General features: G+C 33.0%; 3 protein-coding genes across 7 annotated transcripts in view; 1 reads left to right on the forward strand and 2 right to left on the reverse strand.

Annotated features, from left to right (window-relative positions):
• The window catches only part of LOC144845548 (peroxisomal multifunctional enzyme type 2-like), a 254730-nt gene extending 251206 nt beyond the window's left edge, over positions 1 to 3524 (reverse strand). The window contains exon 1 of the mRNA XM_078702960.1: positions 3514 to 3524. The gene's annotated coding sequence lies outside the window, so the exon portion shown is untranslated. The remainder of the gene's footprint in view (positions 1 to 3513) is intronic.
• LOC144845542 (jouberin-like) overlaps positions 1 to 8408 on the forward strand; it is a 59697-nt gene extending 51289 nt beyond the window's left edge. For all 5 annotated transcript variants that reach the window (XM_078702939.1, XM_078702941.1, XM_078702942.1 and 2 more), the window contains exons 23-28: positions 1540 to 1600; positions 2685 to 2746; positions 3077 to 3305; positions 5659 to 5843; positions 6446 to 6525; positions 7418 to 8408. In XM_078702939.1, coding sequence (XP_078559065.1) covers positions 1540 to 1600; positions 2685 to 2746; positions 3077 to 3305; positions 5659 to 5843; positions 6446 to 6525; positions 7418 to 7637 — 837 coding nt within the window. In that variant the 3' untranslated portion in view covers positions 7638 to 8408. The remainder of the gene's footprint in view (positions 1 to 1539; positions 1601 to 2684; positions 2747 to 3076; positions 3306 to 5658; positions 5844 to 6445; positions 6526 to 7417) is intronic.
• A 179-nt stretch (positions 8409 to 8587) lies between these two features.
• On the reverse strand, positions 8588 to 20331 carry LOC144845557 (protein phosphatase 1 regulatory subunit 42-like). The gene is made up of 8 exons (XM_078702971.1): positions 20174 to 20331; positions 16345 to 16508; positions 13647 to 13813; positions 13375 to 13513; positions 12296 to 12530; positions 11964 to 12101; positions 11067 to 11286; positions 8588 to 10781 (listed from the first exon to the last, which is right to left on the reverse strand). The coding sequence occupies exons 2-8, from the start codon at positions 16474 to 16476 to the stop codon at positions 10688 to 10690; spliced, it is 1125 nt and encodes a 374-aa protein (XP_078559097.1). The 5' UTR covers positions 16477 to 16508; positions 20174 to 20331; the 3' UTR covers positions 8588 to 10687.
• Positions 20332 to 23010: the final 2679 nt, after the last annotated feature.

A 23010-nucleotide genomic window follows, 5' to 3' on the forward strand; every position in this document is an offset into this window, starting at 1 on the left:
CCATCCATTTGTCTACATTGTCCCCTTAGTTTAAGCAGCTCTCTTATCTCATTATCCCTTCAGTTCGACATTATTATTGTCAATTGAATTGAATCGGCGCCAAAATGATACACTTGACCGCGCGAGGTGTCAAATTAAATATAACGGCGTTACGTTCTCACAGAATGCCCGTCTCGCATTGCGTGGAATATCCCTAGTAATATTACTAGGCCTAAAGGAGGTCATGTCGATGCCGGCATGATGCCAAGACGATCCGTTCTCACAGAAAACCATACCTGCATGGTAATGGTATATTCCTGCAACATTCCTGGCACACAGCTCTGTGAGAAAGGGGCTTAATTTCCGTATTTAATTCCCAGCTGAGGTTTCCTCAAAAATTGTCCCCAAATATTTGAAGGACATGACAATCTCAACTGGTTCATCATCAATAGAGGACTTCCCAGGGTTGCATCCTTTCTCTTTCCTAAAATCCACTATCATCTTCTTGGTTTTGGTCGCATTTAGTTCCAAGTAAGAGTCACTACAAAATTGAACAAAATCGTCCAAAGCAGACCCATGACCATCCTGAGTACCTTAAGGGAGAGACAGTAATACGGTGTCGTCAGCAAATTTGACAAGATAACTATTATCATGTTTGCTTCGACATTCATCCATATGATATAAAGAGGGAGGAAGGGGAGAAAGATCGCAACCCTTAGGAGATGCAATACTTGCGGTAAAAGAATCTGAATAAGTTTGATTAATGAAAGCCCATTGTCGGTTAAAAAATTAATAATCCATAAAATCATGTTGAAAACCAAATTTGTCAGCCAATAAGGGTGCGTGGTATTGAAGGCAGAAGAAAAGTCTGCGAAAAGCATTCTAGCATGCGATCTGGGTAGTTCAAGGTGTCTGTACAGCTTGTTTAATAAGAACAGCTTGGCATCCTTGACACCCCTTCCAGACCTATACGCGAAGTGTAGTGGGTCGAGTTCTGGTTCAACAAGAGATGTAATAAGGGCTTTAACTAGTTTTTCAAACATTTTCATCACAAGTGATGTTAGCGCAATTGGGCGTAGGTCATTAGGCTGTTTAATAGCCATCTTTATTGGAATAGGTTTTATGATGAATTGTTTCCAGATATTTGGAACTACACATTGGTTTGGAAGAGGTGCCAGAGAACATCACACAGCTGGTCATCACATGACTTTAAGTTCTGCCCTCAATACCATTAGGTCCAGGGGTCTTATTAATATTTATATAGTTTATAGCGTTTTGCAGAAACCGGAAAAAATTGTTTAGACTGTCTGGCAGTACATGATACTCAACCCCTTTATAGTACTTTCCTTATTTGTAACTGTGTTAATTTATGCCATATGTTTAATAACTTGCCATGCACTACGAACACGTCCAATATTTAACTTATGTTATATTTCCTTTCTATAAAATCTTTAGCCTTATGAACAGCTATTTACTTGTTTTTAGTTATTCTTACTACCCTGATAGAACAGTTTTTTTATTATTTAAATACGCTATTTAGTAATGTTTATTGATTTTCAGGGTACATCTGCTCCATTTTGGTCGCCCCATGCTGCTTTGAAAACCAGCACACCTGCTACAGGTAACTACAGTAGCTATCTTTGACAGATGTGTATTAACAGACAAGATAGTTCTATATTCTGTACCCAATCTTAAGGATGAGTCTATTGTCATTTATTCTGATCACATCACGGGCAGTATACAGTAGAACCATTATGTGTTTATTCAAGAAGCAATGATTTAGAAATTTCTCTCTTGATACAAAAATAAAAGCTTATAGTGTATCCATTGATGTTGTAAATGATGTAAAACTATTCATGTTATTATACACATGTGGAAGTTATACCAATTTACTGTCTGTATGTACAGTATATAGTTTTTAAAGTTATATAACTCTATTTCAGACACTATCCTTGCACGATTATTAATAAGAGTTTCATGTATACAGTAAAATATTCCAGAACTCTGTTTTCACTTAACACACATCATAATTATTTGAATATTTATCTAGCTCATAGCACTTCATTTTCAAATAATGATTTCTAGGATGAATACACAATGAAAGGTTTCCTACCACAGTGTTAATAAATGCCGTCTCTACTGTTTTTCTTTAAAGGCAGAGTCTTTGCAACTGCAACTTACGCTAGATTTCAAATGAGAAATTTGTTACCGTAAATCTTCTAATTGTAACCATGGGTTATTATTCTTTGATTGTTTTTTAGGGTGGGTTACTATTAGAAGGGGGGTTACTATTAGAGTAGTGGGTTACTATTGATAATCTTAAATTAGGCACCTGAAAATAGTAACCCACCCCCAACTTTTCCGGTCAGCAACTCATAGCAAAATAATAAAACAGTAGGAATAAACAAATTTGACTTTATTTTATAAACTCAAAAACACTCAATCCTCCCCCACTCAACATGCATTATCTCCTTATTTTCAAAATACGGCTGCATCATCAGTTTTTGTGACTCTAATAGTAACCCCACGGGTTACTATTATTAGAGTAGTGGGTTATTGTTATAGATTGACTTATAAGGTGGGTTACTATTAGAGTGTGGGTTTTATTAGAAGATTTACGGTATGTCCATTTATTTAAAAAGTCTTGAAATTAGATCAAATTTGCTATAAATGACTTGAAATGATGTATTTTTTTTCTTTTTTAGCACTTATTCAGCAGCAGTCATATGCCCAAAAGATGAGTGTACCCAGTATATCCATTCAACCAGTAAGTGTACTGACATTTCATAAGCAATGTACCTCAGTGACTTCTATGCCATTGTTTTGTTTAAAATTAAAATAACAAAATTAAATTAAATATTGTTTTTGTGTATATCAGTCTGTTCAAATGTGGGTGGTCATAGCATTGAATAATGCCCATAATTAATTAGATTACAGTACTTTAGAAAATGTTACTTTACAATTTTTGTACATGATCAGTCAATGAGAGTTAACAAATGTTATCCTTTCAGGAAAATCAGTACATTACTCCTGGTTATAACATTCCTGTAAGGTTAGAGATCATTTTTCAATTCAAAGAATTTTGTTCCTCTCAAAGGCACAGTCTGGAACAGCAAATTTTAAGTTTGTCTGCAGTCAAGCTAAGCCACCAAAACTTCATCTGGTTGTGGCTATGTACGACTACACAGCACAGAGGTCCGATGAGGTAACATTTACTCAGGGTAGCGTAATCAAAGTGCTTCATGAAGACAATGCTAACTGGTGGATGGGAGAAATGGCAGATGGAAAACAAGGCTACTTTCCTGCTAACTATGTGATGGAGCAAGGTAACATGTACATATACAAACTAGAATGGCACTACGAGAGTGCATACCTCCGCCTACTGTAAAATGTTCCTACATAATATTTCACTGCAAAAAAAAAATTATTTAGGTGATCATTTAGAATAATTGTTATTGTTTGAAATCTTTATTCTTATTCTTTTATTTCTGTACACTATTTTGTGTAACAATTATCTCAAAAAGTGAAATGTCAATGATCAAAACAATGTCACAATATCTTTCAAACAATTTAACGTAATCCTAATAATCTTTTCAGCGTGATCACTCATTCGTGACGTCATTTATACGCCATTTGTGAAATCATGTCAATCATATCTTCATAACTCGTCATGAAATATCAATAAAATTCACTATATGTAAACTTCAGGTGAAGATTTCCTCATCTTATCAGTTTAAATAATTAAATTTCAGTATATCACCGGGCGGTTTACAATAACTGTTGTACTGTAAGGCAAAATACTGAAAAAAATGACAATGCTGTGGGTATCAGTGGCTGGATCTCAATGGAGATAATTAGCAGAGCTTTCAGGCAACACTAGCCCTTCAAAATTCACTTGAAATTTGAGTCCTTTAGTGGCCGAATGTTTAGAACGATGTTTAAGAAAAGTACCTAAATGGTGACGATACCTGACACGTTTCTCGGACAGGCGACGTAGAATTGTGAAATTATCTAAAGTACCCTCCAGGATTACAGCAAAGTCAGATCAAAGCTAAAAACTAAAAGTGATTTTTTATTGAAAGGTTTTCATGCGCATTTAAAATTTAAAAATGCGCAAATTTAATTTATAATCCAACTTTCTACGCGATTCCTGTCATTTTGCGCATGTCAAAAATTCCTGCACGCGCGAACAATTTTGCAGTGTGCACACAGCATGAAAATCAGGGTTTTTTCCCTTGAATTGTGATTTGGAAGTCTGTAAAGAAAAATTGTGCTGTGTGAATAAGATGATGCGCGCAATAACATAACGAAAGTATAAAATGGCAAACTATATTATTTTGGGTGTTTTTCGTGGTGTATTAATTATTTGATACATTGAAATAAAATTAAAAAGTGAACAAAAATCGAACGGAATACACATTAATCTAGGATGCGCCTCAGAAAGTGCATGAGATTAAAACATTTTAATGAAGTAAATAAATCAACACAGTAGTCGAAATTTGATGATGCCCTCGGACACAAACTTTTACTTTTTGGGTGTATTTTTCGTTAATATATCAATTTGGATTCGTTTTATTTGTGTTTCTTTTTTTTTTTTACTTTTTTTTGGTTCATTTACATTTTTTTAATTTCATGGTTTTATTATATTTTGCTTTTTGTGCGTGTGTGTGTGTGTGAGGTTTCATATCCCTTTTGCTAGTTTTGTAATTAGATTATTAGATTGAGGTTAAGTTTTGATATTTAGCTTTAAGCATGTCGCAGATTCGAACTCGAACGTACTAAACATATCATGGTCACAGCGATTTACTCACTGAGCCATACCGTGAGGTCAATTTCACAATGATAGGTTGAGGTTTGGATCGTTGGGCGAGGCGATCGATCAATATGATCCATACTGTAGAAACATCGATTTTTAGTTTCTCTTTAGCTAGTTTTATAACAATATCATTTGTGTTTTCATCATCACTTTCAGCAATACCAAAGATTCTAATGCAATTTCTTCTGCTATATTGTTGCATAGTCATATCATCATATCAACCTGGTCATGAATCTTGATTTCCAGTTTTATCTATTCTTTTTATGTTTAATGTTATTTGCTCATTAGCTTGTTCAAGGTCAGATATACGGCTTTCAGTATGGTTGAGGCATTCAACAAGCGATGATAGCTTTGCTTCAATTACATTAGATACCATTTGGCTAAAAATATCGTTAATTTGTTTACTTTGAAGAGCCTCAGCAATATCCGTTGTAATGGTGGCCAGTTTTGCGCTTTGCAATATTTCAACCTTTGTTGCCCGCACCACCTGTGTTGAATGCCTGGTTGTTTGTTTGCTTGCACCTGTAGCGGTGCATTCTTTACTTGCAGACATGGTAGGCTGCGATTAAAAGGCTTCAAAGTATGAAAAATATAGAAGCAAATGCTCACAAAGCAACGTATAATTGACCTGAATGTTTACGAATGTGATAAAAATGGAGGTAATGACTGTATATCTTACGTAAAGAAAAAAAATCGTCAGTTCATAGCGGTCGGTCCGGTGTATCTACACACGTCTGTTCTGTACGTTCACATCAATATGTTTAGTTGTAAAAGCACTGTAGAAAAATCATTAATAATTTAATTTTTTTTAATTGTTTTGAAAACAAATGTGTACAAATAAAAGTTACTAAATTTTATTTTAGTGTTATGGCCACCAGAAGAAAAAGAACATAATTTAATACAAAGTAGTGATGGTATTGATGGCAAAGACTCTCAGATAACACCACAAAAAAAGAAGACCAAAAATAGAATAAAGCTATCCAAGGATATGATAGAAGATGAGGTGGATGGAACGACACCTTCAGGAAAGATAGATAAAAACAAGAAGGTATAAGATACTGTTACATTTTTCATCCTGTATAATATTATCATTACCATCATCATTATCAATAAATTACTTTCATCATCATCATCATCATCGTCATCGTCGTCATCGTCCATACATCATCCATCATCAATCATCCATCCATCATCAATCATCCACAATCATCCATCCATCCATCCATTCATCATCCATCCATCCATCATCATCATCCACCATCATCCATAATCATCCGTCATCCATCATCCTCCATCATCCATCCATCATCCATCATCATCCATCATCATCATCATCACCATCTTCATCATCATCATCATCACGGCGATGAGGATTATGATCATCATTTTCTTTGTATGAACAGCTTTGCTCTGTTTCAGCCATTATGTGTAACTTTAGTTTTCTAACAATTTCTGTATAACACCAGGGCATTGTTAGCAACAATTACATTGATGATACCAAACTTTCAGCAGAATTCAAATAGAAATAAATTTATTTTTTTGTATAAATGTTTTGTAATTTCTCCAAAAGTCCCATTTACAGGTTTGGTGTCAAAATATTTGATATAATTATATTGCAATTTTGTCACTGATATCTTCATAATATTGTAGGTAACAGCTGTGAAAATGAATGGTGAGTTGAGTTTCATTTCAGCGACTGAAGATAGCGAGCAAGATACACCAGGTCCAAGGTATTTTCATTGTCTATTTCAAATTTGTAACAGTTTAAGAACAGGGTTTTAAGTATAATTTTACTTTTTTTTACTTTACTGGTTATAATTTTACCAGTTTGGTTTTTTTAGCTCTTTCACCTCGTTCTACCGTAGATAAACAAATGTTACTGAATTTAATTTTTTTGTGGGTAGTGGGTATTTGAATTTCTTGGTTAGGGAGTGCATTGTACACACCCAGCCACGGTGAGCAACAAGTCAACAATTTAACCTTGCACACACACATACTTTGATCGTACAGGGCTGCTGAACTATCGTTATGATGGTGTTTTAACGTCTATGAATGATGACTAAAATCTAGTCTTTGTTTTCCCTGACTCTAATAATAAACTTGGATAATGTATAATGTCTACATGTGAAAACAATTTCATCTGGTTTGAATATAGTAATAATATATATAATTCATAAATTATAAACCAGTGGAAACTTACATATGTCAAAACAGTTTTCGTCAAGGTAACATTTTGACATATCAACTAAAGAAACTACCTTCGCACAAATAAGTTTTTGGGGTTTCTGGTTTGTTTTTTATTTATTTCTCCACACTTCAACAATGTGAAAGAGTAATATGAATTATCAAATGCTAGGTTCTGGGTAAATAAATACCCAGTGTAAAATTCCACATTATCAAAAATTTCTTGAGAAAATGTAGCTTTTCATTAAGAGTTGAGAAATCCAATGGCTGCCAGGTTATATGACCAAAAAATTATCCGAATTACCAATCATAGACCAAACTTTTTTCACACCATAAAACAAAAGAAAGAAAAAAAAATTTTAAAAACCTTTTTTGTATAATTTGTTTTGCCATTTAGTTTCTATTTTTTATTTTGAGTAATTGTGTATTCATTTGTAGTCGTCAAAGACGCAAAAAAAGGCAAGAATTAGATGAATTGCTTAGCACACCTTCAAGTCAATTGCCTCCGCAGTCAAAGGGAACAGCATCTAGTCAGCGTAAGGTCCAAGAAGTTACAGAAAGTGCATCACAAAAAGCAAGTCCTAGGCGTCGATCAAAAATAGCTAAAAACACCGGACAGCTGATAACAAAAATGAGGAAAGAACAACATAAGCAGTAAACCTATGATTTATTATGAGAGGATTTATAATATTGTCATTGTCAATAATTTCATTACAAATTAAAATGTTTTAAAGAAAGAAAATGATTTTATGATGTTCTGCTTGTTAGGATATTTAATACTATCAAACCTTGATTTTATTTATGAATTGTTACTGTAGATACTGTATATCATGTATTATAAAATATATTACTGTATAAAATGTATTAAGTTGTTGAACATTGGTATGCAATATGTATGATATGTACAGTATGCTAAAAAAATGAAAACTTTTAAAAAAAAGGTTTTTGAATAAAATGTTTAAAAATAATTGTTCTGCGTAATAGGAACTGTGAATGGGCTCTGGATGGTACATATGCATGCACATGAATAATGTGTAAGATAAGGTATTTTATTTGGTTAGTATTGCTTCTCTCAAGTCAAGTAAACTATCTATATATGTTTCCCAGGCATTTTCATACATGTGGTGATGACTTTATTTTGGTTTCCGTTGGACCATAATATTGTATTATAATGTACTACGTACAAACTTTCAAAGTGGGTATGAGAGAGCAGGACAGGTTTCAATCAAAATACTGCACTACGAAAATAAAATTGTCTCATTTTATTCAAAATTACAATTCCATTTTAACATATGAACAATTGTATTTTGATACATCAATTTTTAAACAAAAATATTTAATAACAACCTCAATATTGACATTCTGATTTTACTATGCTTTTATAAGTTTTTTATTATCTTATTTTACATTGAATAAATGTTTTAATTAATATGTTATTTTTTTATATTATTTACAATCACTTTTCAAACTCGGGCCTTAAAAATAAAATAAACAAACGATACATAATTATATAGTATATTATAATACAAATATTCTAATATAAATAAATGAATGAATGTTTATATGAATTGAATGGAAACAAATATAATAATAATAATAATATTCCCATTAAATGTTTTATTTTTTTATTACACATCTACTAATTTATTAAGTAAATGTTTATTCAGTTTATCTGCCGCTTGACTCTGTTTACCATTATTATTAGTTATCCGCACCTTGGCGGATAACTCCTTGTGATTTTATGAGATCATCATCTTTTTTTTCTGTATTATTCTTCTTTCTTTCCACCCTCATGTTTCTCTAAAACGTGTAAACATAACATTTCGTAAAAGTTACGTAAAGTTGTACACTCTCCATTTTTTGAAAAACGTCAGAGTTGCGCAACATGACTTGCACATGATTTTATGAATTTAAATGATTGATCATAGATTAAAAACCAAGTCATTTTGTATTGAAACTTGGTGAAAATTTAATTCATATTCAACTTTCTAGCTCGGATATATACTGTTTCGTATGTTTTTCTGCGTTTCCAACACTCTTGAAACCATTCTAAGGCGTTCCATGCGATACAATGTCCAAATGTTGGCTACAACATACATATCTGGGGCATTTAGGTCATTACCTGACTTTTCAATATTGAGTGTGTCCCGTTAAAGCTTTAGTCGTGTACAGGTGGATCCGGCGACATTGCGTCTAGTGACTACAACTCTGCAATCCAACTTGAAGAAGTACTTTTGCATTTGAATATCCAACAATACAAATGAGTAGTCCTTGGGTGATTTTAACATCAATTGGTTGGATATTGACCATAATACCAACAACCAACTTACTCGTGTTCTGGAATGGAAGAGCCAACCACTTGCCACTACACTAAATGATGGTAAAAGCACACTCATTGATCTTATATTTACTAACTGTGGACAACAAGTGTGCAATGTTCGTGTCTTGGAACCTTTCTCAACCTCTGGTCATTGTATGATATCTTTTAGAATTCGTGGTATACCTAGAGTGTGGTCTCTTCCAACTATAATTAAATACCTATATAATAAGACAGATGCAGAACTATTCAAAAACAGAGTTAGTAAAATCACATGGATTCCATTTATGATGAATCTATAAACAAATTATGGGACAACTTTCAAACAAAGTTTATGAGTTGGAAAAGAGGAAAATCAAGCTGTGGATTTCACCCGAAATTAAGCGTCTGGTAACCTTGAAACGTCGTCTTTTAAACTGAGAAAAGTGCTCAGGTATTACTGAACATTGGAAAACGTACAAAAAGATGAGAAGTAAAGTATATGACAAGTCGTTGTAGAAGACGGTATTTAAATGAGCTTATGTCTAAACCCGATAATATGAAGCAGTTCTGGTCTTATGTAAAAACAAAGAGGCAGTCTGTTCAGTCTTCAAGTTTTGAAATCAATGGACATCTTTGCTCTAACTCCACTATTTATTGCCGACTCATTCAATTTATTATTTTCATCATATTTCACAGTCTGACAGTACGAACAATCACAAAATTAGCTCTCCTAACTTTGGAAGTTTCATCTTTGAATATTCATCAAGTAATCGTTTTAGAAAAACTAAGAGGCCTGAAAAATGGAAAAGCTCCTGGTCCTGATGGTGTGACATCATCCAAAATAAAGTTATGTGCTGCTTCCTTGTCACCTTTGTTAACTGACATATATAATTATATTCAAATATTCTCCTCTACATTTAACAGCTAACGATATTCACAATGACATCGAACTAATTGCTACATGGGTCTCTACGAAATCTCACATTAAATATTTCTAAGACCAAATACCTACAGATCTTTCGAAAAGTAAATAAATCTGTAAATGTTTTCTTTATTAATAATATGTTAATCGAAAAAGTTTCCAATTTTAAATATCTTGGCGTGCATGTACATTCAGGAAGATCTGGCCTGGAACCACCATATCCACATTATTCACAGGCGAACAAATTACTGGGTTTTATTTACCGACAATTCTATTCCATCTGTGACTCGCAAACTTTAAAAAAACTTTACCAAAGTAACATTCGCCTGCGTCTAGAATATGCATGTCAAGTGTTTGATCCTTCTTACAATATTCACTCTAATAGACTAGAACGAGTCCAAAAATTTGCGTTGAAAATAATTTGCAAAGCATGGAAAACATTGGTCACAGAGTAGTGAAATAAAATATCATTTTAATTCTGTTTTCCTTAAGATGGCAGAATAATCTCTGCAAGCGCCACACAGATAGAAGGCTCATCTTGTATTGTTCGATGTTTAGAATGGTGCATCACTCCTATTTTTCTAAAAAAAATAATAATAAAAATTGTAACATTACATTACCAAATAACATCAGAAAATAATGCAGTTTAAAAATGTTACTACATTAAAAGAAAAATAACACTATATAAACCTCCACCATCATGGGTCATTTTCATTGACAACCAATGATATGAGGTAGGCCATTATGTTTCAATATTTTAAAGAGTTTTAGAAAAGTGATAAGATGGCAGAATTGGATACTCTCAATACAATAGTATATCTAAGGTATCTCTGAAAATCTAAAATTGTTATGACAAAGCATAATACCTTGATCTATATCCCAAGTCACTGTGGCTTTTTTTTGTGATTGGTACTGGAGGTGCTTGACGTATCTTAGCGGCTGAATTTGGAAGGCTAACAGACTTGGCCAACACTGCTTCAAACTCTTTCTTGTGGCTCAACATACCTGGCATTACATACACCTGGCTTAGGCCTCCTTGATTCATGCGACTTTGAGCTCCAAGTAAGGGTGGTAATTCATTATGACCTACAAAAGAAGAAAAGAATTGCATTTTGAGTAAGTATGTATAGTATTTTAAAACACCTGTGTACCCTGATTGGTTAATTACGAACCACATGCTGTTCAGTTTACTAAACGAAAACTGATACCTAATGATGTTAATAATAAACCGTCATAATGAATGTTCAGATTTTTGTATATATGTATGTATTTTTGTTATGCAGAAGGCTGGTGCCGAATTTGACATTTTTAACATTCCAAATTGAAAATACATTCTTATGGATGACAAAACATAATTGCTTTCTTTTACGATTTCTTGTATTGTTACCTTCTACACAAAAGCTCATGTCTAAGGCCAAAATAAAATTCAAATAATTTGCAGTAGTATAAAACAAATAATGAATTTTTATATTTGTTAAATGGAGAGAATACAATATTTCATTCGGTGAAAGATTGATTGCTCTCATGAAATATTCTCAGCACTCAACACAAACATTCATTTGTATTACATTTTAAGTTGGCTTTGCTACAAGTTGTTCTTCCAGTATACTGTAAAATGAAACACTAGCACACTTGGATTGACCCACAATGCATTTCAGAATGCATTTTAAATGCCAGTATTGTCCGTTTTTTAAGTGTATGATTTTAAGACAGTTGACTCTAGGCTTTTGTTTTGAAATAGTAACACTGACTGATAAATTCACCATTTTGATTAAAATGACTGGCTACAGATCCAAGTAAACTCCCCTCTCTACGCATCCTTTTCTTTGTGTCTTTTGCTTCTTTCCATCGTACAAGGAATTTCTTCTCAGTGCTGCTAATTTCCTTACCATCCAATACAGCTAATTACAAACAACAATTAAATAATTAATTTTTTCATAGCTTAATTTTAACAGAATAACTATAATTACAAATTGTTATGGATTTTGCATCATCAAGTACAGACTAAAATAGTAAATCATTTTAAATCAAATTAATTTTAAGTTTTAAGAAATCAAAAGGAACAATTTTTATTAACAAGAAAAAACATTATTACCCAAGTTTTCATTTAGGACTATGATTTTATCTCTGTATTTTGCTCGATGTGATAGTGGGTTACCGCCAAGCTCGAGCCTCCATAAATTCCTCCAGTATCCTACTACGCTTGCTAATGCCTTGAAGTCTCTGAGAGCATTATCATTCGCCATGAACTGGGCAATATTCTGTAAACAACGCAACTCACTGATGTCATTCAGATTATTTCCAGAAACATTTAAAACTTGTAAACACATCTGAAATAGAAACAGTTTTAAAAACATAACAATTATATACTGCAGAAAAATAATAGTATCCCTAAGAAACAATCTTTTGTACAACAAGGGTTGCTTTCAATAATTGATTTCACGTGCAGAGAGAGAAAGCTGTAATGTAGCCTAGGCCTAGTCTTCATGTTTTCGGATTATTCAAGCACGACAGAATATAAATAGCTGCTTCGCAGCAATAACTGATTTAAATTGAGATGGAATAAAATATAATGAAAATCCATATTTTAGCGGAAAAAGCCTAACTTTTCACATTTTGGTATAAAAGCCAAGATAGATTTAGAGCTGGCCTTACCGATAGAGTTGCTAATGACCTAGGGTCAAACAATAACCATTCCACTGGAGGTGTAGAGCTGGCCTTACCGAGAGAGTTGCTAATGACCTAGGGTCAAACAATAACCATTCCACTGGAGGTGTAGAGCTGGCCTTACCGATAGAGTTGCTACAGACCTAGGGTCAAACAATAACCATTCCCCTGGAGGTATAGAGCTGGCCTTACCAATAGAATTGCTAAAGACCTAGTGTCAAACAACAACCATTCTACTGGAGGTGTAGAGCTGGCCTTACCAATAGAGTTGCTAAAGACCTAGGGTCAAACAATAACCATTCTACTGGAGGTGTAGAGCTGGCCTTACCGATAGAGTTGCTAATGACCTAGGGTCAAACAATAACCATTCCCCTGGAGGTGTAGAGCTGGCCTTATCGGTAGAGTTGCTAAAGACCTGGAGGTGTAGAGCTGGCCTTACCGATAGAGTTGCTAATGACTTAGGGTCAAACAATAACCGCTCCCCTGGAGGTATAGAGCTGGTCTTACCGATAGATTTGCTAAAGACCTAGGGTCAAACAATAACCGCTCCCCTGGTGGCAACTGCTGGTTTTCGATATGTAGTTCCCTCAATTGATCAAGTTTATCAAGACCTTCTAACACAGTTATATAGTTTCCGCCTAAATATCTAAAGTGAAAAAAAAGACAATTTAAATTCTACTTTATTCTATTTTTTTGAATATTTTGTATGCAGAAGTTTACAAACTAAATTACTTTAATTACAAAGTAAGTACAAATACAAAAACAATAATAGTATTTACAGTTTTGATAACTTTGTGAGCATTCCAAGATTCTCGATCTTTTGTATGGCATTATTTTGCAGGTACAGATGGGTAAGATTGGAAGCAAATCCAAGGTTAGTGATGTTTGAGATACTGTTATCATACAAATAAAGTACTGATAAGTTCCGACATTGTGACAGATCATCCTTGGGTAGAAACAAAACAAACTAGAATTTAATTCTTCACTTTGACAAATTATAGGTGATCATTTTTATTATTTTATTTTAAATTTTTTATTTACGTTTAAATCATGCACGTACGTTGAAATACGATCGCAAAATGTTGATGTATGCCAATGCCATCCTATGACCCGATGCCTATAGGCTTATAATCCTGTGTCATATAGAATATATACAGTACTGTTTATACTGTATATTTATATACAGTGTAGCATAGGTGAAATTATGGAACCGAAATCATGTTGTAATTTTTGGGTATGATGACGTTATAAAAAAAAAATTGAAGATGACAATTTCGAAAGATAATGAAATGAGCAAACAAATATAAGATTTGGAAGTAAATTTAGCATGTAGAAACGCGGTGCACGCTCTTTGAAATGTGTATAACTTGGCTAAAGAAATTTACAAACTACTTTTTAACTTGAACTGGCCATATGATAACGTCACAACATACAATAAACTTAATTTTTATATGAATTCATATCTACAGTTCATCAGCTTTCATAATAAATTATAATTATCAAGGTAACCTTCAATTCTGAAGAGCTGTAAAGTTTTCAAATATACAGCGAAGGTGAAATTACAACCTACGTTATTCAAGTTTGTACGCATTATGACGTCATTGAAATGAAAATGGTGGCAACTCATGAGAAAGTCAATCAATCACATACTCAAATTTGAACGAAAATCGGGCACAAAATAACTGAGATACGCTGAGTTGAATGTGGTAATCTATGACAAAAGAGAAAAAACCTAATTTTTAAATTCAAGTTGCCATTTGGTGACGTCAAAACATTTTGTAGTTACATGAATTCATATCTACAACTCAATGGCTTCCATCCAGAATAAGTTGAAAAAAATGGGGTCATAGTGCATTCTGAAGAATTATTTTCATTTAAGAAATGCCCTATTTTTTAACCATTTTCAGCACTTTTGTGCAATTAATGTGCGTATTTTGTCTTTTTTAATCTGCTCGTATAGCATTATTTTAAGTCGGAATGGATTCGCATGACCCCAAGTGCACATGCGTTTTTATTTGCTAATATGATCACCTATTGTTATTGTATGAAATCTTTATTATTTATTTATCTCTGTACAGATTTTGTGTAACAAATATCTCAAAAAGTTAAATGTCAATGATCACAAATTTTTTCACAATGTCTTAACTTAATCCTAATCTTTTCAGTGTGATCACTCATCTGTGACGTCATTTATACGCCATTTTGTGAAATCACATCAATCATATCTCCATAACTCATCATCACATATCAATAAAATTCACTAAACATAAACTTCAGGTCAAAGGTAAAAATATTAGCAAAATATAAACTTACACCTTCCAAGGTCATGCACGTGAAATTGCGCGTTAACAATTTTAAAAACTCAGAATTAAGTTTTGATCAAATTAGAGCATGGATCAGGCCATTTGCATTTACTGCGCAAAAACACATTTTTGCGCGCTTGATTCTTAAAAAGCATAAATAAATATTTTCACAAAAGTGCTGAAAATGGTAAAAAATAAGGCATTTTTAAAATGAAAATAATTCTTCTGGATGCACGATGACCGCCGATTGTTTTTTAACTTTTTCTGGAAGCCATTGAGTTGTAGATATAAATTCATGTAAACATTTGGCGTAAAAAATGTTGTGACGTCATCAAATGGCCACTTGAATTTAAAAATTAGGATTTTTTATCTTTTTTTGTAGGTAATCACATTCAACATAGCGCATCTTGGTTATTCGAGCCCAATTTTCGCTCAAATTTCAGTATGTGCTTGTTCAATTAATTATCTTTCTCTTGAGTTGCCATAATTTTCATTTTAATGACGTCATCATGCATAAAAACTTGAATAACGTAGGTCGTGTAATTTCACCTACACTGTATATTTGAATATTTTACCTTGATGATTATAATTTATTATGAAAGCTGATGAAATGTAGATATGAATTCATATAAAAATTAGGCCCATCGGATGTTGTAACGTTATCATATGGCAGTAGTACTTTTTCATCTCTTTCGTCAAAGTTATACGAATTTCAAAGAGCGCGCACCGCGCTTCTACGTTTTTTCTTCCAAATTTTATATTTATTTGCTCAATTCATTATTTTTTTAAATTGTCATCTTCAAGTTTATTTTGATAATGCCATCATACTAAAAAATAAGAAAATGATGTGGGTCCCGTAATTTCACCTATGCTACACTGTATATGGATATACAGTATATACTGTATATTCTATGACATATAGGCAAGTCAAGTTAAAATTAACGTTCCACAACTCAGAAGTGTATCAGGTCATAAGATGGCACACATCAACATTTTGCGTTCATATTTTAATGTAATTTTTAAAATAAAATGTCATTAAAATTATCTTTTATCAAAATAATCATCTATAGTTCGTCAAAGTGACGAATTAAATTCTAGTTTCAATTAGAAATTATACAGACAGCATTTTCCATATCAAACTTAAATAAACAGTAAAAAGTAAATTTATAATTACTATGCCATCTATTTTCTTTTCAGCAAAGTAAAGATGAGTTAAACGTTTAAGGTAGTGGTTTAGAGATTCATCACGCTTCTTTCTGGCGTTACTCGATGCTTTGGCAATCAGGTCAATGGTCAACTTGCCCATCTTCAATCCTTACATCACATTCACATTACACTCTAAAAATACAACAATTATTTTAAAGATGATATGAAAGGGTTTCAGAATTTTAAAAACACAGCAAAAATTAGATTCAAATACCTAGAGTAGTAGAACTTATTTATTTATACTAAATAAATAAATGAAATTTTAGTATAAAACCTCCGTAAAAAAATGGCCGACCAAATGACACGTCATCTTGATTTTTATGAACGTTCGATACGCACATACTGTCAAGTTTACGCCAGTATTCTTAAAACCGGACTCGTAGTTCGAGCTAAAACTTAATTCATAAACCGAACTTCAACTAAATCGGCAGCTAAATCAGGCTAACCTCGACTAAATCGAGACCGATTTTGATTGGTTTTTTTAGTCCTCGAGGGGGCAGGCTAAATTGCTGACTAAATGGTATTTAAACAAGCTTTATAAAAAATGTAACAGATATTGAAGAATGACACCCGGCATTGTATCCACGGCAGCAGCCGTTATGCAATTGGTTAATAAATTTCAATACAATACAGGCCAGTCTTCTGTCTGGTTTCGCGAATGTGACGTCACTGAATGGAAGAAACATATCATCATCATCATGTACACACAACGACGTCACGCTAGTGTAGAAAATACAGTACACTCGGATTCTGAGTTTGTTGTCAAACCATTCAAAATTTCCAAATATTTTACGAAATTACAACAAAGTTATATTAGGCCTATAATAATAGTTGCTTGTAAATTAGCTAGGCCTAGACTGTTTAATTCTATTTCGCTGTGCTCCACTTGCGCCAAATTGGATCAATGGAGCACTATGTATTAACATATGAAAATATATTAACATTTCTTTTGAATTAAAAAAAGGACTTTTCGATTCAAAAATATTTGGTGCACACATTTTTTTCACATGTTTTATGTTTTTCCAGCCTTTTCTCTAGTAATTTTACCAACTTTTAAACAATTTCGACTTACGAAAATTACGTCATACGAGCACGTCGATTTGGACAATTTGAGCGCGTTGTTTGTAGTTACAAATTCATGTGAATATTATACCATGGTTGGGACTGAGCTAAAAAAAAATTGGGAAATAGAGCTCTTCTTAGGTCCCCAGACAAATGCACTGACTGTATTATATGAAACGAAATGTATAAATATCTATGACTAGCTCTATAGTTGGGGCTGAGCTAAAACATTTCCTTTGCATTACGGATGGAGTAACAGATATTGAACATACCAAGTTTTAAATATTTTAGAATTCCAGAAGTGTTTTTTATTTATCAATGTTTTTGTATGTGACTATTTCGCTGTACTCCACTGGTGCCAAATTGGATCAATGGAGCACAGTGTATTAACCAACATATATTAACATTTCTTTTGAATTAAAAAAAGGACTTTTCGAATTCAAAAATATTTCTTGTTATATGTTTTTTTTTTTGGGTCAAAATCATTATTAGAGTTTTGAAAAAAATGTGTCGGAATTTTATGTTCTTTCATAAGTATTCTTAGACAAACACAAGTTATTAATTAAAATCATGTGGCTTGAAACTAATTTTTCTTTTGCATTATGAATGGAGTAACAGATATTGAACAGAAGTGTTTTTTATCGATGTTTTTGTATGCGACTATTTCGCTGTGCTCCACTTGCGCCAAATTGGATCAATGGAGCACTATGTATTAACATATGAAAATATATTAACATTTCTTTTGAATTAAAAAAAGGACTTTTCGATTCAAAAATATTTGGTGCACACATTTTTTTCACATGTTTTATGTTTTTCCAGCCTTTTCTCTAGTAATTTTACCAACTTTTAAACAATTTCGACTTACGAAAATTACGTCATACGAGCACGTCGATTTGGACAATTTGAGCGTGTTTTTTATGCAAATAGTTCAAAAATTCATAAAAATTATGCTTTTTTTTAAACAGTCATAGTTTCTAAACTAAATGGTGAAAGTTATTTTTATTACATAATCATCTCCACTTATCCGTTTTCCATTTTCACCCAGATTTTGATATTGTCTAGGTCAATCAACTAACTTTCGCATGAGTTAAAAATATTTTAATTTTTATGACGTCATCTTGTCTAAAAATGTAAATAACGTGAGTCACTTATTTTCATCTTTACAGTAAATTTCAATGTTATAGCTCGTCATGAATAAAAAGTGATAGTGATAATCATGATTAAAACGTTTTCTGGAAGCTTTTGGATTGTTTGTAGTTACAAATTCATGTGAATATTTTGCCAATCAGATGTTGTGACGTCATCATATGGCCAGTTGATCTTTGCTTTCGAGGTCTTCGCTTTCGACACACCCCAATAAAACCCGATCGCTTTCGAACTTGACCGATATCCTCAAGCCCAAGCCCGATCTTCTGTGTGGTCTTGATTGTTCCCCGCTAGCTAGCATCACTACCTATCCCAGGCCTAAGAGTATTATTTAGATCATTGAGGTATAAACCTATACATATCATGATGAATTTGTCGATTTTTATTCTTAAAAGTTAACGAAAACCATGTACAGTATCAACAGTAACATTTTTGTTGCATTGACATTGACAAAATATATTAAAGATGTATTGTCCCTTGATACACAAAAAATGAAGGTCAAAATATTATAAATTTAAACTGGCCATATCAAAGTAATATTAAAGTTATTCACTTTAAGTCGAAAATTCGAGCCAAAAACAAGTTTACGTAATTAACAGGTAAATTAATTTGATTACATTTCGTCTGGAAAATCGAAAGTAAACAAAAATTTCAAACCACGAGTATGCATTATGCATGATGCTATTAGGATTGTTTACAACTCTTAAAGGTTGAGAAGGTGTTCTTACACAGATCGCGAGGAAGTTTTATGATTATGCATACAGAGTAGCCAAACAAGCGCGCTGCATTATAAGATATGTTTTGATCGAAAAACAAAGTTATTTTTTGAACAAAAAAACGTCTGTATTTCAGTTAAATTATTTTGTTTTCAACTAATTTTTGGTGAAAGTTAATAACTATTATGATACTTCAAAATGACCCACTTTTTTTCGAAATCTTTAAAAAAAAATGTTTTGGGAATTAGTCAAAGGGACAATAGTACATCTTTAAAATTGAACGTAATTTTCACCAATAAATGCATTAACTATACGCATTATACTGAGTTTTTAGCCCTATTATAGTTGCTCTTTTGACGCTCCATAGAAACAACAACATTGAACATGGAGTATGCGAAATTCATCAATTTAAAGGACTTATGCACTTGTCAATTGTATGACCCACTATACAACCCCCGGGAGAGGTGCGTCATTTGTCCGATGTGCGTCATACCTTATGAATACCATGACGCACCCATGCGGGTCGTATAGTGGGTCATACAATTGACAAGTGCATTATTATAATTTGTTAATTTTTGTGTGATCTCCTTCGTAAAAGTATTTTTGAGGGCTAATTCTAAAGTGTGGTATTCACGATAAAGTTACTTAACACATTTTGAGTCGAAATAAATGACGAAACGAAACTACCACCGGTAGGCTAGCCCTACTACTAGGCTACTAGTACTACTACAACTTACAACGGACGCCTAGGCCCTAGTAGCCTAGGCTAGTAGGCCTAGGCTAGCCCTAGGCTATTTATTTAGCCTAGCCTACTAAGGCCAAAGCTTATTAGGGCCTACTAGGCTAGCTAGGCCTATTTATTATTATACAGACCTTAAAGGGGCATCATACATATTGAGGCCTAGCTAGGTAGGCAAGTCTGTATAAATTCAACTAAAATATAATAAACTAGCTAGCAGCTAGGCCTAGAATAGATAGAAATCATTGTCATCCGCCGGCGGCTAGCTTTATCGCCACAACAACACAAACATCCGCCAATTCGTATGGAACGCCGTTTACGCAACATTTCGATGATATGAATTTTATGATACGATATGTGAATGAACTGCATCGATATGAATTGAATGACGCCATATGAATGAAGTAAATGCTTTGAACTGAATGTTTTGTTTTGAATGAAATGTTTTGAATGCTTTGAAAAGTCAAACTATTGGCGGCGTATGGGTTCCAGGACGATTCGGCCCTGAGACGATTCGGCCCGGGACTATTCGGCCCACTTTTAGTGGGACGAATGAGGGACAAAGTTAGAGTTGACAAAACCAATGATTGTTAATTACAATGTTGATATAAAGTTTGCGGTACACCACGTGTATTAGTTCTAAAAAGAACTGTTGAGTTTCTCGACGAGTGAGAATGCAGAAAGTCCAGGAAACTTTGAATATAAGTGGAAAGGGTAGGACTGGTGTGAAAGCCAGAAACAATGGCAAGTTCACACAGTGTGAGAGATTGAAACTAGCTATAGAGCAAAGCATTGTTTCTCTCAATAGTGAATGGAAACTTGCTACACAAGAGCATTGTTGCTGATAATGGCAGAATTAACCCAATGTATAGTAAAAGCTACACTTTTATAGGACAACAAGGCAAAAGCGTAGTCGATATATCTTGACAAAAGCTGATAACATAGCAAATTTGAAAGTAGAAAATAGTATAGAATCTGATCATATGCCAATTACGTTTCAATTAGGCCTACTAACTAAAGATAATATAAAAATAAAAAAATTAAATATTGAAAATTGTCCTAAACAAACTAAATTCAATTGGTCAGAAACATATATTGAAACATTTAAATTAAGATTACAGCATAATAAAATCGATGAGCTTAAAAATGAAATAACTAACTTGATTAATGATAACATAATTGATGAAGCTGTTTCAACTGTAGGTAGATTGTATGAATATGCATGTAAAGGCATTATCCATAGGAAATCCAACAATAAAACATCTAAAGCTAAAGACAAATGGTATGACAATCAATGTCTTACACTTAAAAACAAAGTTCGAAAAAGTTTAAATAGATTCCGACACAATCGTATACAAACATTACTTAATGCATACCTGGAAATAAAAAAGAATATAAAACATTAATAAAAAATAAGAAATACAGCTATATTAAAAGATCACGTACAGAATTGATTAGATCATTATGAGAAAAAAACTCAAAATCATTCTGGATTAAACTAAAACAAACAAAACAAACTTTTCCAAATAACATACATATTAATACATGGCGCACTCACTTCGAATCCTTATTTCATAATAATGAAAATAGAGATAATCAAAATATAGAAAGTATCATTAATAATGAACCTGCTGTAAATGAAAACGAATTGACCTAAATAATGACATTACAGTAGATGAGGTAATTCATGCCATTAAATCCCAAAAAACAGGTAAATCACCTGGAATCGATGGATTATTACCAGAACTTTTTATACGCTCATCTCAAAATGTAATCAATCTAAAAACAAAATTATATAATATAATTTATAATACAGGACAGTTTTCACAGCAATAAGCAACCAGCCTTATTGTCACAATATTTTAAAAAGGTGACAAAGAACAACCAGAGAATTATAGAGGAATATCACTTATTCCTGTTTTTGCTAAAATTTTCTTACATATTATTAATAAAAGATTACAATTTTGGGCAGAAGATAATAACATTCTTCATCAGGAACAAGCCGGTTTTAGAAAGGGGTTCAGAACATCGGATAATGTATTTATTCTTAACACAATCATTAATAAATACCTAGGAAAAAAACGTGGGAAAGTATATGTTGCTTTCATTGATTTTAAACGAGCCGTTGACTCCGTAGGGCAGTATAGAGGAGAATGTGGAAGATTTACTATCCAAATTCAAATTATCATTAATATAATTCGTTACTGGCTAAGAGTAATCCAAATGGATAATGACAAATTTATTAAACAATGTTATGATTTTCAATATAGAAAAGCTTAAAGAAATGAGCAATGTTGGGCCAATGACGTAAAACAAATACTATGCATAAATGGATTTGGTAACATATGGTACTCACAACAGGTTAATAATATATATACTTTTATGTCTACCACAAATACTGATCTTATTGTTAAACTTGAAAAATATTAATTTTTTTCATTTAAACCTAGAACAGAATTTTTAAACGCACTCAAATGATATTTATTTAACATTGTATTACATTGTATATTATTTGGGCCAAAGGCCATATATAATAAATGTTTCTTGGATTTCCAAGAAAGAAGAAGATAGATGTGAAAAGCAAGGTGAATGAGACAAGCTAAAAACAATAGCATTGTCTCAAAGTTGGGTGTGGACTGGCCAAGAAAGACCATGTGTCCAGACTGAGTTCGGGGGCGGACGGAGGGATGTTGCCCCAGTTGCCCGGGCAACACCCTTAATTTCATACTAAATGTTTTTTTCTGTCTTGCTCTCCTCTTGTGGCATGGCCTTGATGTTCTTTGAGCCTGGTTTGAAGGTATACCTTTTCACATTCACATGGAATACAGTATACACCAGGTTGGCTGTGTTTAGATGGTTTGTCCTTGTGTGTTTGAAAGACACAACTTGTTGACTGCACTATGAAATACTTTTATGTCGGCGTTTTGTAGTACTCGCTGGATACGATGAGAAAGCTGTCCCAAATATGGTA

The sequence above is a fragment of the Antedon bifida genome, chromosome 6 (genome assembly GCF_963402885.1).
Source record: "Antedon bifida chromosome 6, ecAntBifi1.1, whole genome shotgun sequence".
Classification (NCBI taxonomy): domain Eukaryota; kingdom Metazoa; phylum Echinodermata; class Crinoidea; order Comatulida; family Antedonidae; genus Antedon; species Antedon bifida.